This window comes from Ailuropoda melanoleuca, chromosome 13, assembly GCF_002007445.2.
Source record: "Ailuropoda melanoleuca isolate Jingjing chromosome 13, ASM200744v2, whole genome shotgun sequence".
Classification (NCBI taxonomy): Eukaryota; Metazoa; Chordata; class Mammalia; order Carnivora; family Ursidae; genus Ailuropoda; species Ailuropoda melanoleuca.
The window spans coordinates 55,822,456-55,834,311 of NC_048230.1; the positions used below are offsets into that span (position 1 = coordinate 55,822,456).

General features: G+C 42.7%; 1 protein-coding gene across 4 annotated transcripts in view; it reads left to right on the plus strand.

Annotated features, from left to right (window-relative positions):
- Nucleotides 1–9,367, plus strand: part of ADNP (activity dependent neuroprotector homeobox) — a 31,182-nt gene extending 21,815 nt beyond the window's left edge. For all 4 annotated transcript variants that reach the window (XM_034641022.1, XM_034641023.1, XM_002912978.4 and 1 more), the window contains 3 exons: nucleotides 3–115; nucleotides 1,916–2,008; nucleotides 3,835–9,367. In XM_034641022.1, coding sequence (XP_034496913.1) covers nucleotides 8–115; nucleotides 1,916–2,008; nucleotides 3,835–6,945 — 3,312 coding nt within the window. In that variant the 5' untranslated portion in view covers nucleotides 3–7 and the 3' untranslated portion in view covers nucleotides 6,946–9,367. The remainder of the gene's footprint in view (nucleotides 1–2; nucleotides 116–1,915; nucleotides 2,009–3,834) is intronic.
- The last annotated feature ends 2,489 nt before the right edge of the window (nucleotides 9,368–11,856 follow it).

An 11,856-nucleotide genomic window follows, 5' to 3' on the forward strand; every position in this document is an offset into this window, starting at 1 on the left:
AGAAACTATGTTCCAACTTCCTGTCAACAATCTTGGCAGTTTAAGAAAAGCCCGGAAAACTGTGAAAAAAATACTTAGTGACATTGGGTTGGAATACTGTAAAGAACACATAGAAGTAAGTAGCATGCCATTTTTTAATTTTAACATGACTCAGCTTCTGGTCCATTACTTTGTGTCAGCAGCCGGGATTGGTTAATTCTTAGTTGTGATTCTGAATTGTAACTGCAGCATTAGCTTCACCAGAGCTTTCTCAGTTGACTTAACTTGTTCCCTTCTCCCTAAAATGGGCTTTTTCATCTTCGCATCGTGAAGCAAAAGCAGTTCTACTGGTGAGGTTTTAACATGTCAGACACTTCAGATGCTTTAAAATTGTCTCTAAATTCAGATTCTTAGAACAACCCCTGGGGGGGGAGGGGAATATAGCAATTCTTATCTCCAGTTTACAATGAAGAACCAGTAAAGATACAGGTCCACCTCACGGCTAAGCATATGGCAGGGTCTGTCTGCAGGACTCCAGAGCCTTTTCTCATTCTGATATGCCTGAGTGTTCTGGTTGACCTTCTGATTGTTGAGGCATGGTGGTTTGGGTGCTTGTTGTCTCTTTTCTTAGGATTTGAGCATTTGTTGGCCCTTCTGACCCATCATACACTATTATCTTCCCCTTGTATAACAGTTTGGACTTTTGCAAACTGTTTTTCTAACCTTTTTTTCTGTGAGCTTTATAACAGCCCTGTGGGATAGCCAATGTACTGGTCTCCTTTTCCAGATCTCGTTGCTCCAGGTCTTGCGGTTTAGTTGGTCAGAGCCTCTGATTGAAATATTTAAAGCTGTTTTCCCCACTAGCCTTTAAGTTCCAGCTGGCCAGGGACCATAACCACCTTGTCCATCCATGTATAACCAGCACCTAGTACAGTGCTGGATACATAATAGGCATTCAGTAAATGTTTGGATGGATTTGAAAGTTAAAAAGCAATTTCCTTCATGCAACAGGTTTTCTTTTCCTGATTCCCTTGAATAATACTTGGGGGGTGTATATCGTGAAGACTGAAGCTTCTCAAAAGTGGGCTTCTCTAGTTATGTTATCCCCAGTGTGAAAGTTCACTGCCTCTCCAGCCCCTCAAATTCAGGTAGATCGGCCCAATGAAACAGTCCGTCTGCTTCCACTTTGCACTCAGTGGAGTAATCTGCGCAAGAATAAATAATGCAAATGTTAAGGTACCTTTTCTATCCTGCATTTGATGTGTTCCTCCCATTATTACACCTATTACATACTCTGGAATTTATATGTACTTGATTTTCCCACACTGAACTGTGAACTTTTTAGGGGCCAAGGGGAATTTTCTCCTAAGACTTTGTATCTTCCTGGCCTGGGGGGAAAACGGGCCATTAAATTTTTACATAAGAGTATAAATTTAACGTAATACTGCTTACTTTTCTTCGAGTAGTTTGCTTTCTTCCTTCCGTGGGTTCAAAAATCCTGAGTTTTCTTCCCAGTCCATTTCCACCCCCCTTTTCCCTCAGAAACAGACTATCTCATCCATGGTTCTGTAAGCAGACATTGCTAGCTTGTAGTCATCCGGTTCCAGTACCACAACTGATGAGTTACAATACTCTGATGAAAGGGGCTTTGGTAGTAATATGTGGCTGAATTTTATACTTAATTAGAACTTCCAGTGGTTTCCTTGGAAACCTGGCTGACCATTAGGGGAATGTTCGATGGTTGGAAAATGTTGAATGCAACTTCCATATGCCTTTTTATATTTCCTAAGAGCCTTATCGTTCCTAGTTTAGTTCTTGGTGGGTTTGGTTTTTCTGTGTGTCTCCCCAGCTCTAGCTAAGAGATGGGATTTATAAGTAAGGTTGGGCTAGAGTTGATATCACTGTGTTTTTGTAAACTTCTTTCACTGTTTTCTAGGATTTTAAACAGTTTGAACCTAATGACTTTTATTTGAAAAACACTACATGGGAAGATGTAGGACTATGGGACCCTTCGCTTACAAAAAATCAGGTAAGTATAGCACAGGGGACTTCCCCAGATGGCAACATTTCTTGGTATGCTCCCTTTTCAGCTCTAGGCCTTTCATAGTGATACATTGTTTTGTGGGCTGCAGCCTTGTATGGAAAATGTCAAAATTGATTATTCCTATTTTCGTAAGTGGCAGGAAAAACTAGGAAGAATTTGTCTTTTTTGTTGTTGGACTGAAACTTCAAGTGTAAGAATAGGAAATTTTGTTACTTAAATGTTCTGAGGTCTACTGTATATCAACAGTATGGCAGCGGTACTTTGGCTCTCTCTTTCTGTTTCTGAAATGTACCCTCCAACATTCTGTTCATCTAGGCCATCCATCATTTTTTTGTGTCTGTCACAGTTCATGTTATTTCTGGAGAGGGTGGGTTTTTTTCTGTGTTGGTATCATCCAACCTCTGTGGGGTAGGGGCTCTGGGATTACTAAGCCAGTACATGGGGAAGGGGATGGGTGGCTTTGTAGGACGGTAGTGACAGAAAAGTATAACTTAAATTTTTACAAATTGGAATTAAGAACACTATTAGGTGGTCCAAGGCACCAGTGATGCCCGCAAGTGTCAGCAGGTGACAGTGTGACAGAGAAGGTAGTATAGGTGGTGCTTCTTGCCCCACAGAAGTGATTGTCACTGCAGACCTTACCATTACAACTGTTTCAGTAGTGAGGGTAGTTCTGTAATTATTGATCTGTTTATCGGAATGTATTGGGCAGGGATTTTAAACTCTGCCTCAGAAATTGGGGAGTATAGTTACCTGGGTTTTTTTTCTTCTCCATACCCCAGGAAAAAAGGTATGCATCAGAAGTCTTTGAATGTAATATCACTTAATTCGGTTTTACGAATCCCAAAGCTTCACGTTCTAACACTAAATAGGGGGTTGAGCTTTAAGGAGAAGCAGTGTATTTTTATTTTGTGTCAAACCAGTATCTGAAACATAATCTCTTGCCCAGCTTGTGTTTCACCTGTCTTCAAAGGACAAACTGCACAAGTGCTAATGAGCATAATTCTGGAAGTTGCTCTTTGATATCAGTATATTCTGCAATACTTTATTGAATCTTAACATCATGCAGTCGTAGTCTATGGGAAATTTGTGTTTAACTTCTTAATTTGAATCAAAGCAGCTATCACTTCATTAGTTCTTTTGAAGCTGCTCTTGGTTGGAAAGAGAGACCATGGCTTATAGAAGAAAGCCAGCTCTTGAAATCAGTACCTTTTTGATCAGTAATGAAATCTAAATACTACACTGTACTTCGATCAGAGGGAAAAAATTGTTTTGAGATTTTTGAAGATTTTCCATGATGGGAGGAATAAAAGGTGTATCTTTGTATCTTACTGCCTAATTGCACTACAGCACTCTGGGCCCTGAATTTTACTGAATGGTAAACCTGAAACCTTTTGCAACTTACTGATTCATGGAGTGAGAGTGATTTCACAGTGTTTATTCTTGTCATTTCTAACTGTAAAATGTTTATCTTTGAAGGCATTTGTCTTTGGCTTCTCTAAAACCAATCAGCAAATCTGACTTTGATCTTTTCTAAACATTGAGGGGAAACTTAGACTTGGGGTTTCTTAATACTCTGGGACCCAAATGAAATTATTTGGTCTTAAACAGCTTTCTCATATGGGTTTATATTTTACAAGTTAATTTTGTAAAAGGGAAAAAAAATAATATTGATGCATTACAAAGTTTCAGTTCTAAAAATAGCATTACATCTCTGTTAAAAATAAGAACATCTGGGGGGAAAAACATCTAAAACCTGTTACTACCTTTCTGAAGTGGCATTCTGATTCCAGTTTTTGTCTTTTCTTTAGGACTACCGGACGAAACCTTTTTGCTGCAGTGCTTGTCCATTTTCGTCAAAATTCTTCTCTGCCTACAAAAGTCATTTCCGGAATGTCCATAGTGAAGACTTTGAAAATAGGATTCTCCTTAATTGCCCCTACTGTACCTTCAATGCAGACAAAAAGACTTTGGAAACACACATTAAAATATTTCATGCTCCAAACGCCAGCGCACCAAGTAGCAGCCTCAGCACTTTCAAAGATAAAAGCAAAAATGATGGCCTTAAGCCTAAGCAGGCTGACAGTGTAGAACAAGCTGTTTATTACTGTAAGAAGTGCACTTACCGAGATCCTCTTTACGAAATCGTTAGGAAGCACATTTACAGGGAACATTTTCAGCACGTGGCAGCGCCTTACATAGCAAAGGCAGGTGAGAAGTCACTCAATGGTGCAGTCCCTTTAGGTTCAAATGCCCGGGAAGAAAGTAGTATTCACTGCAAGAGATGCCTTTTCATGCCAAAGTCCTACGAAGCTTTGGTACAACACGTCATCGAAGACCATGAACGCATAGGCTATCAGGTTACTGCCATGATTGGGCACACAAATGTGGTGGTTCCCCGATCCAAACCCTTGATGCTTATTGCTCCCAAACCTCAAGAGAAGAAGGGCATGGGACTCCAATCAAGAATTGGTTCCCTTGCTTCTGGAAATGTCCGGTCTTTGCCATCACAGCAGATGGTAAATCGACTCTCAATACCAAAGCCTAACTTAAACTCTACAGGCGTCAACATGATGTCCAATGTTCACCTACAGCAGAATAACTATGGAGTCAAATCTGTAGGCCAGGGCTATGGCGTTGGTCAGTCAATGAGACTGGGTCTAGGTGGCAATGCACCAGTTTCCATCCCTCAGCAGTCTCAGTCTGTGAAGCAGTTACTTCCAAGTGGAAATGGAAGATCTTACGGGCTTGGGTCAGAGCAGAGGTCCCAGGCACCAGCAAGATACTCCCTGCAGTCTGCTAATGCCTCTTCTCTCTCATCAGGCCAGTTAAAGTCTCCCTCCCTCTCCCAGTCACAGGCATCCAGAGTATTAGGTCAGTCCAGTTCCAAACCTACTGCAGCTGCCACGGGCCCTCCCCCAGCCAATACTTCCTCAACTCAAAAGTGGAAAATATGTACAATCTGTAATGAGCTTTTTCCTGAAAATGTGTATAGTGTGCACTTCGAAAAAGAACATAAAGCTGAGAAAGTCCCAGCAGTAGCCAACTACATTATGAAAATACACAATTTTACTAGCAAATGCCTGTACTGTAATCGCTATTTGCCCACAGATACCCTGCTCAACCATATGTTAATTCATGGTCTGTCTTGTCCATATTGCCGTTCAACTTTCAATGATGTGGAAAAGATGGCGGCACACATGCGGATGGTTCACATTGATGAAGAGATGGGACCTAAAACAGATTCTACTTTGAGTTTTGATTTGACATTGCAGCAGGGTAGTCACACTAATATCCATCTCCTCGTAACCACGTACAACCTGAGGGATGCCCCAGCTGAATCCGTTGCTTACCATGCCCAAAATAACCCTCCGGTCCCTCCAAAGCCACAGCCAAAAGTTCAGGAAAAGGCAGATATCCCTGTTAAAAGTTCACCTCAAGCTGCGGTGCCCTATAAAAAAGATGTTGGGAAAACCCTTTGCCCGCTTTGCTTTTCAATCCTGAAAGGACCCATATCTGATGCACTTGCACATCACCTACGAGAGAGGCACCAAGTTATTCAGACGGTTCATCCCGTGGAAAAAAAGCTCACCTACAAATGCATCCATTGCCTTGGTGTGTATACCAGCAACATGACCGCCTCGACTATCACTCTGCATCTAGTTCACTGCAGGGGTGTTGGAAAGACCCAGAATGGCCAAGATAAGACAAATGCACCCTCTCGGCTTAATCAGTCACCGGGCCTGGCACCTGTCAAGCGCACTTATGAGCAAGTGGAATTTCCCTTGCTGAAAAAGCGAAAGTTAGACGATGATAGTGATTCGCCCAGCTTCTTTGAAGAGAAGCCTGAGGAGCCTGTTGTTTTAGCTTTAGACCCCAAGGGTCATGAAGATGATTCCTATGAAGCCAGGAAAAGCTTCCTAACGAAGTATTTCAACAAACAGCCCTATCCCACCAGGAGAGAAATTGAGAAGCTGGCCGCCAGTTTGTGGTTGTGGAAGAGTGACATTGCTTCTCATTTTAGTAACAAGAGGAAGAAGTGTGTCCGAGACTGTGAAAAGTACAAGCCTGGTGTGTTACTGGGCTTCAACATGAAAGAACTAAACAAAGTGAAGCACGAGATGGATTTTGATGCTGAGTGGCTGTTTGAGAATCATGACGAGAAGGATTCCAGAGTCAATGCTAGTAAAACTGCCGACAAAAAGCTCAGCCTTGGGAAGGAAGAGGACAGCTCCTCAGACAGTTTTGGAAATTTGGAGGAAGAATCCAATGGAAGTGGTAGCCCTTTTGACCCTGTGTTTGAAGTTGAGCCTAAAATCCCTAACGATAACCCAGAGGAACACATACCGAAGGTCATTTCTGAGGAGGCTTTAGAATCTGAGGAGAAGCTAGACCAAAAAGAGGAGGATGGTTCAAAATATGAAACTATTCATTTGACTGAGGAACCAACCAAACTAATGCATGATGCTTCTGACAGTGAGGTTGACCAAGATGATGTTGTTGAGTGGAAAGATGGTGCTTCTCCATCTGAGAGTGGCCCTGGTTCCCAGCAAGTGTCAGACTTTGAGGACAACACATGTGAAATGAAAGCAGGAACCTGGTCCGATGAGTCTTCCCAGAGTGAAGATGCAAGAAGCAGTAAGCCAGCTGCCAAAAAAAAGGCTCCCACGCAAGGTGACAGAGAGCAGTTGAAATGGAAGAATAGTTCCTATGGAAAAGTTGAAGGGTTTTGGTCCAAGGACCAGTCACAGTGGAAGAACGCATCTGAAAGTGATGAGCGCTTATCTAACCCACAGATTGAGTGGCAGAATAGCACAATTGACAGTGAGGACGGGGAGCAGTTTGACAACATAACCGATGGGGTCGCCGAGCCAATGCATGGCAGCCTAACCGGAGTGAAGCTGAGCAGCCAGCAGGCTTAAGTGCCAGGTTCTCTGGCATCAGGGACGTGCTGCAGCCTGGAACTCTGCTCTCCTTTCGGTAGGACTGCAGAGCTGTATTCTAACTGGTACTGCCTTTTGAGTGCTGGGTCATCGGGCTGTGGGGATACGCGGCCACTGCTAATCCCGGTGGTTATTTCTAAGTCTATGACACACGATTGGCTGATCTTGCTTCGGAACTTGCTGTGACAGACACAGTAAATAAATGTGAAAAACCAATAAGCTGGTGGCTCACGAACGCACATGCGGAAAAGCAGAGGTTTATTTTACCTGCCTTCTCAACAGTTCTTTCCCTCTGTAACATGTTCGGATGTTCTTGGGAAGTGTCACTCTGATCCACACGGTAGTGTAGGGCCAACATACAAGCTACCAGTCCAATGTGTATAGTAGACTTTGGGGGAAATCAATTTTTTTTCATGTATTCATTCTGAATAGTTGAAATGTATATTTGTACAGTCTTTTAGACCTATTCAAGTGATGCCTATGATATTGTTATTGTGTACCCATCCTAGATTTGTTTCTTTTTTTAGTGTTGCCCTTGCTGTGTAATAAATGCTCTATCTAGTTTACCTAGCAAAAGCTTGAAACCGCGCTAGTATGGACTTTTGGACAGACTTAGTTTTTGCACATAACCTTGTACAATCTTGCAACAGAGGCCAGCCACATAAGATATATATCTGGACTCTCTTGTATTATAGAATTTTTCTTGTTCTGAATATCCTTGACATTACAGCTGACAGAAACAAAAACTGGTATTTCAGATCTGTTTTCTGAAATCTTTTAAGCTAAAAATCACATGCAAGAATTGACTTTGCAGCTACTAATTTTGACACCTTTTAGATCTGTATGAAAGTGTGTTGTGTTGAAGCAGCAAACCAAGAAGTGCTGCATTTTGGATATTTAGTTTTATCTTTAGTTAAGCACCACCCGGTGTATTCATTTATACCATCTAATATATGACACACTGTTGTAGTATGTATAATTTTGTGATCTTTATTTCCCTTTGTATTCATTTTAAGCATCTAAATAAATTGCTGTATTGTGCTTAATGTAAATATTTGCTTTATTACACATTATAGTCTTGTGTGTCCATTAGGTTTTGTGCCAGCTGATGTCATGGCTCACTTTCATCAGAGGCGGAAGCCACGGCCACTGAGGAAACTTACAGAAGACCAAGATGTGCCGCTGGCATTAAGAATGTTTTCTCTCAAGGCACCTGTTACAAATTCTTTCTTTTGGTTTTGTTTTGTCTTTTTCCTTTTTAACTGCAAAAATAAACAGCCTTGAGTTCTTCAGTTCCCCTTTTGTTAAGGAGCAGAGCCTGCTTATATATGTCAATGTCTCACTGATGAAAGGATGTCAACAAATTGGCATTAATTTGCAAGCAGAACATCAATGTCCTGGCGTTCTTTCTTCTAAAAGGAAGTGAATGTTAGTTTTCACCTTATAATGGGAACAATTGTACTAAACAGGCAACTACTCTCTGCTTTTGTTGTAATTCTCTTGACCATCTTGCTATTAAAAAGGCTTTGGAGATCACACACTTGAAGGGCTGTTTAAGATGGAAGGAGCTAGTATATTTACTACACAGATTCCCAAGAGCAGCTTGGACTAAAGAATGGAAGAGTACAAGGAGGCAGTCTTAGGCCACCGTTTTTAGTTTTATTACAACAATGATGGAAAGCTCTAATCCATGCAGAGGGCAGAAGCTCAGCAAGCACCTCTCGGGGACATTGGTCTAAAGAGGTCTTAAGTGGCTGGCTTCCATAATTTCTAAGACTCCTTCCAAAAGACAGCTGTAACAAAAGCATTAACAAGACCAAAGAAAATTGACCAACCTCCTTCTAAAATGTTAACGTCCTGCTTCTCAAAAACTACAGGAGAAAGTGCAAGAATAGACCAGGACCTTTAGGGCATTTGGGGCTGGCATGGAGTCATTTTAAGTCTGTTCTACAAGGAGATTATAAATTCTGTAGACACCAGCTAATAATACTTGGGACAGGATGTCCCCAAATTAACATGCCACGGATTATCAAATCAGAAGAACTGGCATTGAGAAAGCTTTTCTCTTACTTAAGGATAGTCATAGCAGCTGAATTGAAGCCCTCTCACCCTTGGTTTGAAATTAGTCTGCCTAATAAATTACTAGGTGGGAAGGACGGAGCCTGGGCTTCTGAGGCCTACGTGGCGTTCTGAGGAGACTTGAATAGTGGAGGGGGACGTACGTTCCTGGTTGAACATTTGAGCAGAGACAGACGAGTGTGCTTCCTTATTAAGGTGGTGGGAATGGGCACTGTTGGCATTCGGAAAAGAATTAGCCACCTAAGAATTGGAAATGAAGAACCCCAACCAGTGATGTTGCAGAAGCCCTAAAAGTGTCTCAATAAAAGCCATTTTAAAAGAATGTCGTTGCTACTGTTTGCTTTTGGAATAATCTGGAAATAAAAGCTGTGGCAACCTGCCACCTTTCTATTGGAGAATGTCTATAACTGTAGACTGAACAATTCTGTAAATTTTCTTCCCAGGAGATTTTTATGTCCTTCTAATTTTCTTAACGGCCCTGACTTCCCAGTCAGACTGACGAGCAGCGTGATTTCTCTCCCTTTTCAGCACATCGAGGCACTTTCTTCTCCCATCTTTGGTCTCCATCAAACAGCACTTTGTCCCTCTCTTAAGATCTAAGTAGAAAAGGATTTACCCCATTGATCGCCCTGTAGTCGTGTATCCAATCCAAATGCCTGCCCATTTGTAAAGATGGATACTTTTCAGAAGAGAACAAAACAAGTGCCAGATTTGAAAACAATCTATCAGTGATCAGGAGATACCCCAACTGTAACACCACTGGAAGCCATTAAACTTGCTTTTGTCAAGTGAGTACTGCTATATACAGGGGTGGTTTCCCTACGTTGACCCTGCACTGCCAGCATCAAACCCACGACATGGAGGCCCCAAAACCCTCTCTAGGGGATTCTATGCTACTAAAGCTTGAGAATCACTTAGTTTGCGTGATGGAAAGTATACTCTTCACTAACAAAATTGAATAGGTTAAATACATGGATTTCACAGGGCATCGGGTCAGCCTTCCACCCCTTCCTTAGGCAATGATCTTTTCTACCCATTGTGACCCTTGTTTCTAACCTACCCTGTTGCTCACTGGGTCAGTGCAGCAGACCAACGGCCAGCATGTCTCACCGAAGTGTTGAACCCCCAGAAGAATGGAAATAGGTTGCTTGCGCCATTCTTTTTTTTTTTTTTTTTAAGATTTTATTTATTTGACAGCCAGTGAGAGAGGGAACACAAGCAGGGGGAGTGGGGGAGGAAGAAGCAGGCTCCCAGCAGAGCAGGAAGCCTGATGCGGGGCTCGATCCCAAGACCCTGGGATCACACCCTGAGCCAAAGGCAGACGCTCAACGACTGAGCCACCCAGGCACCCCATGCTTGCGCCATTCTGAAGTGGCATTCCAGCATACCAGTTATCAGTTGGCCACCATGAGGTGATCTAGAAACAGACAGCTTAGATAAAGTCTTGATGGTGCATCCAGTTAGGAAGTAGGCATTTTCTATCTACTATTAGAAGGTCAGCTTGAACACATCCAAACTTGCACCAAAGGAGGGTCACCATTCTGGAATTCTTTGTATCCTGCTACTTCCCATCAAGGTACTCCACTTTAAACAACTTAACATTCACTAGAACTTAGTAAGTGGTATTGCAAATTAGTTGGGAGATGTGTTGAAAAAGTCAGCATATAAGGTGAAAGTTGCATATCCTGGAAATCCTCCAGTCGTGATTTCCAAGTGCAAGTAGGAGAAGGACAGAGGAAGGAAGGTTTGGAAGGTCCATAGTCCTTCCCAGGGCAGATGATCAGTGAATGGAATAAAGGACAGAATCTTCACTATATAAATGAGTTGTTGCAGTTGTGTGTTTTTCAGAATACAGTGTTCTTGGCATCTGTGATGGAGGCCAAGCACCACGACCTGCCCAGCACACCATCAGGCCATAGAGGTGTAAGGCCATTTAAACCTCATCTGGCTTTTGCGTGAATCTTGCTGGACCTTTATTACGGTTTTATTAGTAAGTGAGGCAAAATGGATATCATAAGCCAATTGTTCACCTTTTGGAAACAGCAAGAGGCTAGAAATAAAAAAGGGCTTTCCCAATGTAGTTGGTGAGCACTGTACTGGCTGTGAGTTGGACTTGAGCAGAACATGACGCTACATTGTACTGACTGTATGTGAAGCAGCCATACATGAGAGCCTAGGGATTAGCAGTCAAGGCCCTGCAGGACGTGCTAGTGGCTGTCTCTGCCGGCAAGTCTAGCTAAATGGGGCTCCTGGGGAAGAGGGAACCAAAAAGCCTCGAACACAGAGCCCTATCCTCCAAGGACCCCTCCTCCTTCAGGCTAGGGGCATGACTACACCTTTCCTAGGAGTTCAGCACACACTGCAAGTACTCAAGTACCTTCCAGACATCCCTGAAGTGTTCCTGGGACTAGTAGTGCACTAAATTCCAAGATAATTTGAGTCCTCAAAATAGTCCTCCCTTAGTGCCCCAATACCTACCCACCCCCAACCAAAATAATAATAATGATAATCATCATCATCATCATCATCATCATCCTGTGAAGGGAGTATCAGCTCCAGGTTTGAGAAGCTAACTTGTCCCAAGATCCCAGCTGGCAGAGGAGAGAGAGATGCTGACTCGGACCCAGGACACCTGAGTCCCCAGCCATTGGCATTCCAACTACACCGTGCAGCCTTGATCTTGACTAAAGATGAGCCTTGTAAGAAAGGCTTTCCCTGCTGTGAATGCAGACACACGAGCCTTGTCTCTAAACCAACACATTATGCTTTCCCTGGCACAGCGTCTCCCACGCTACTCATTCACACTGCCGT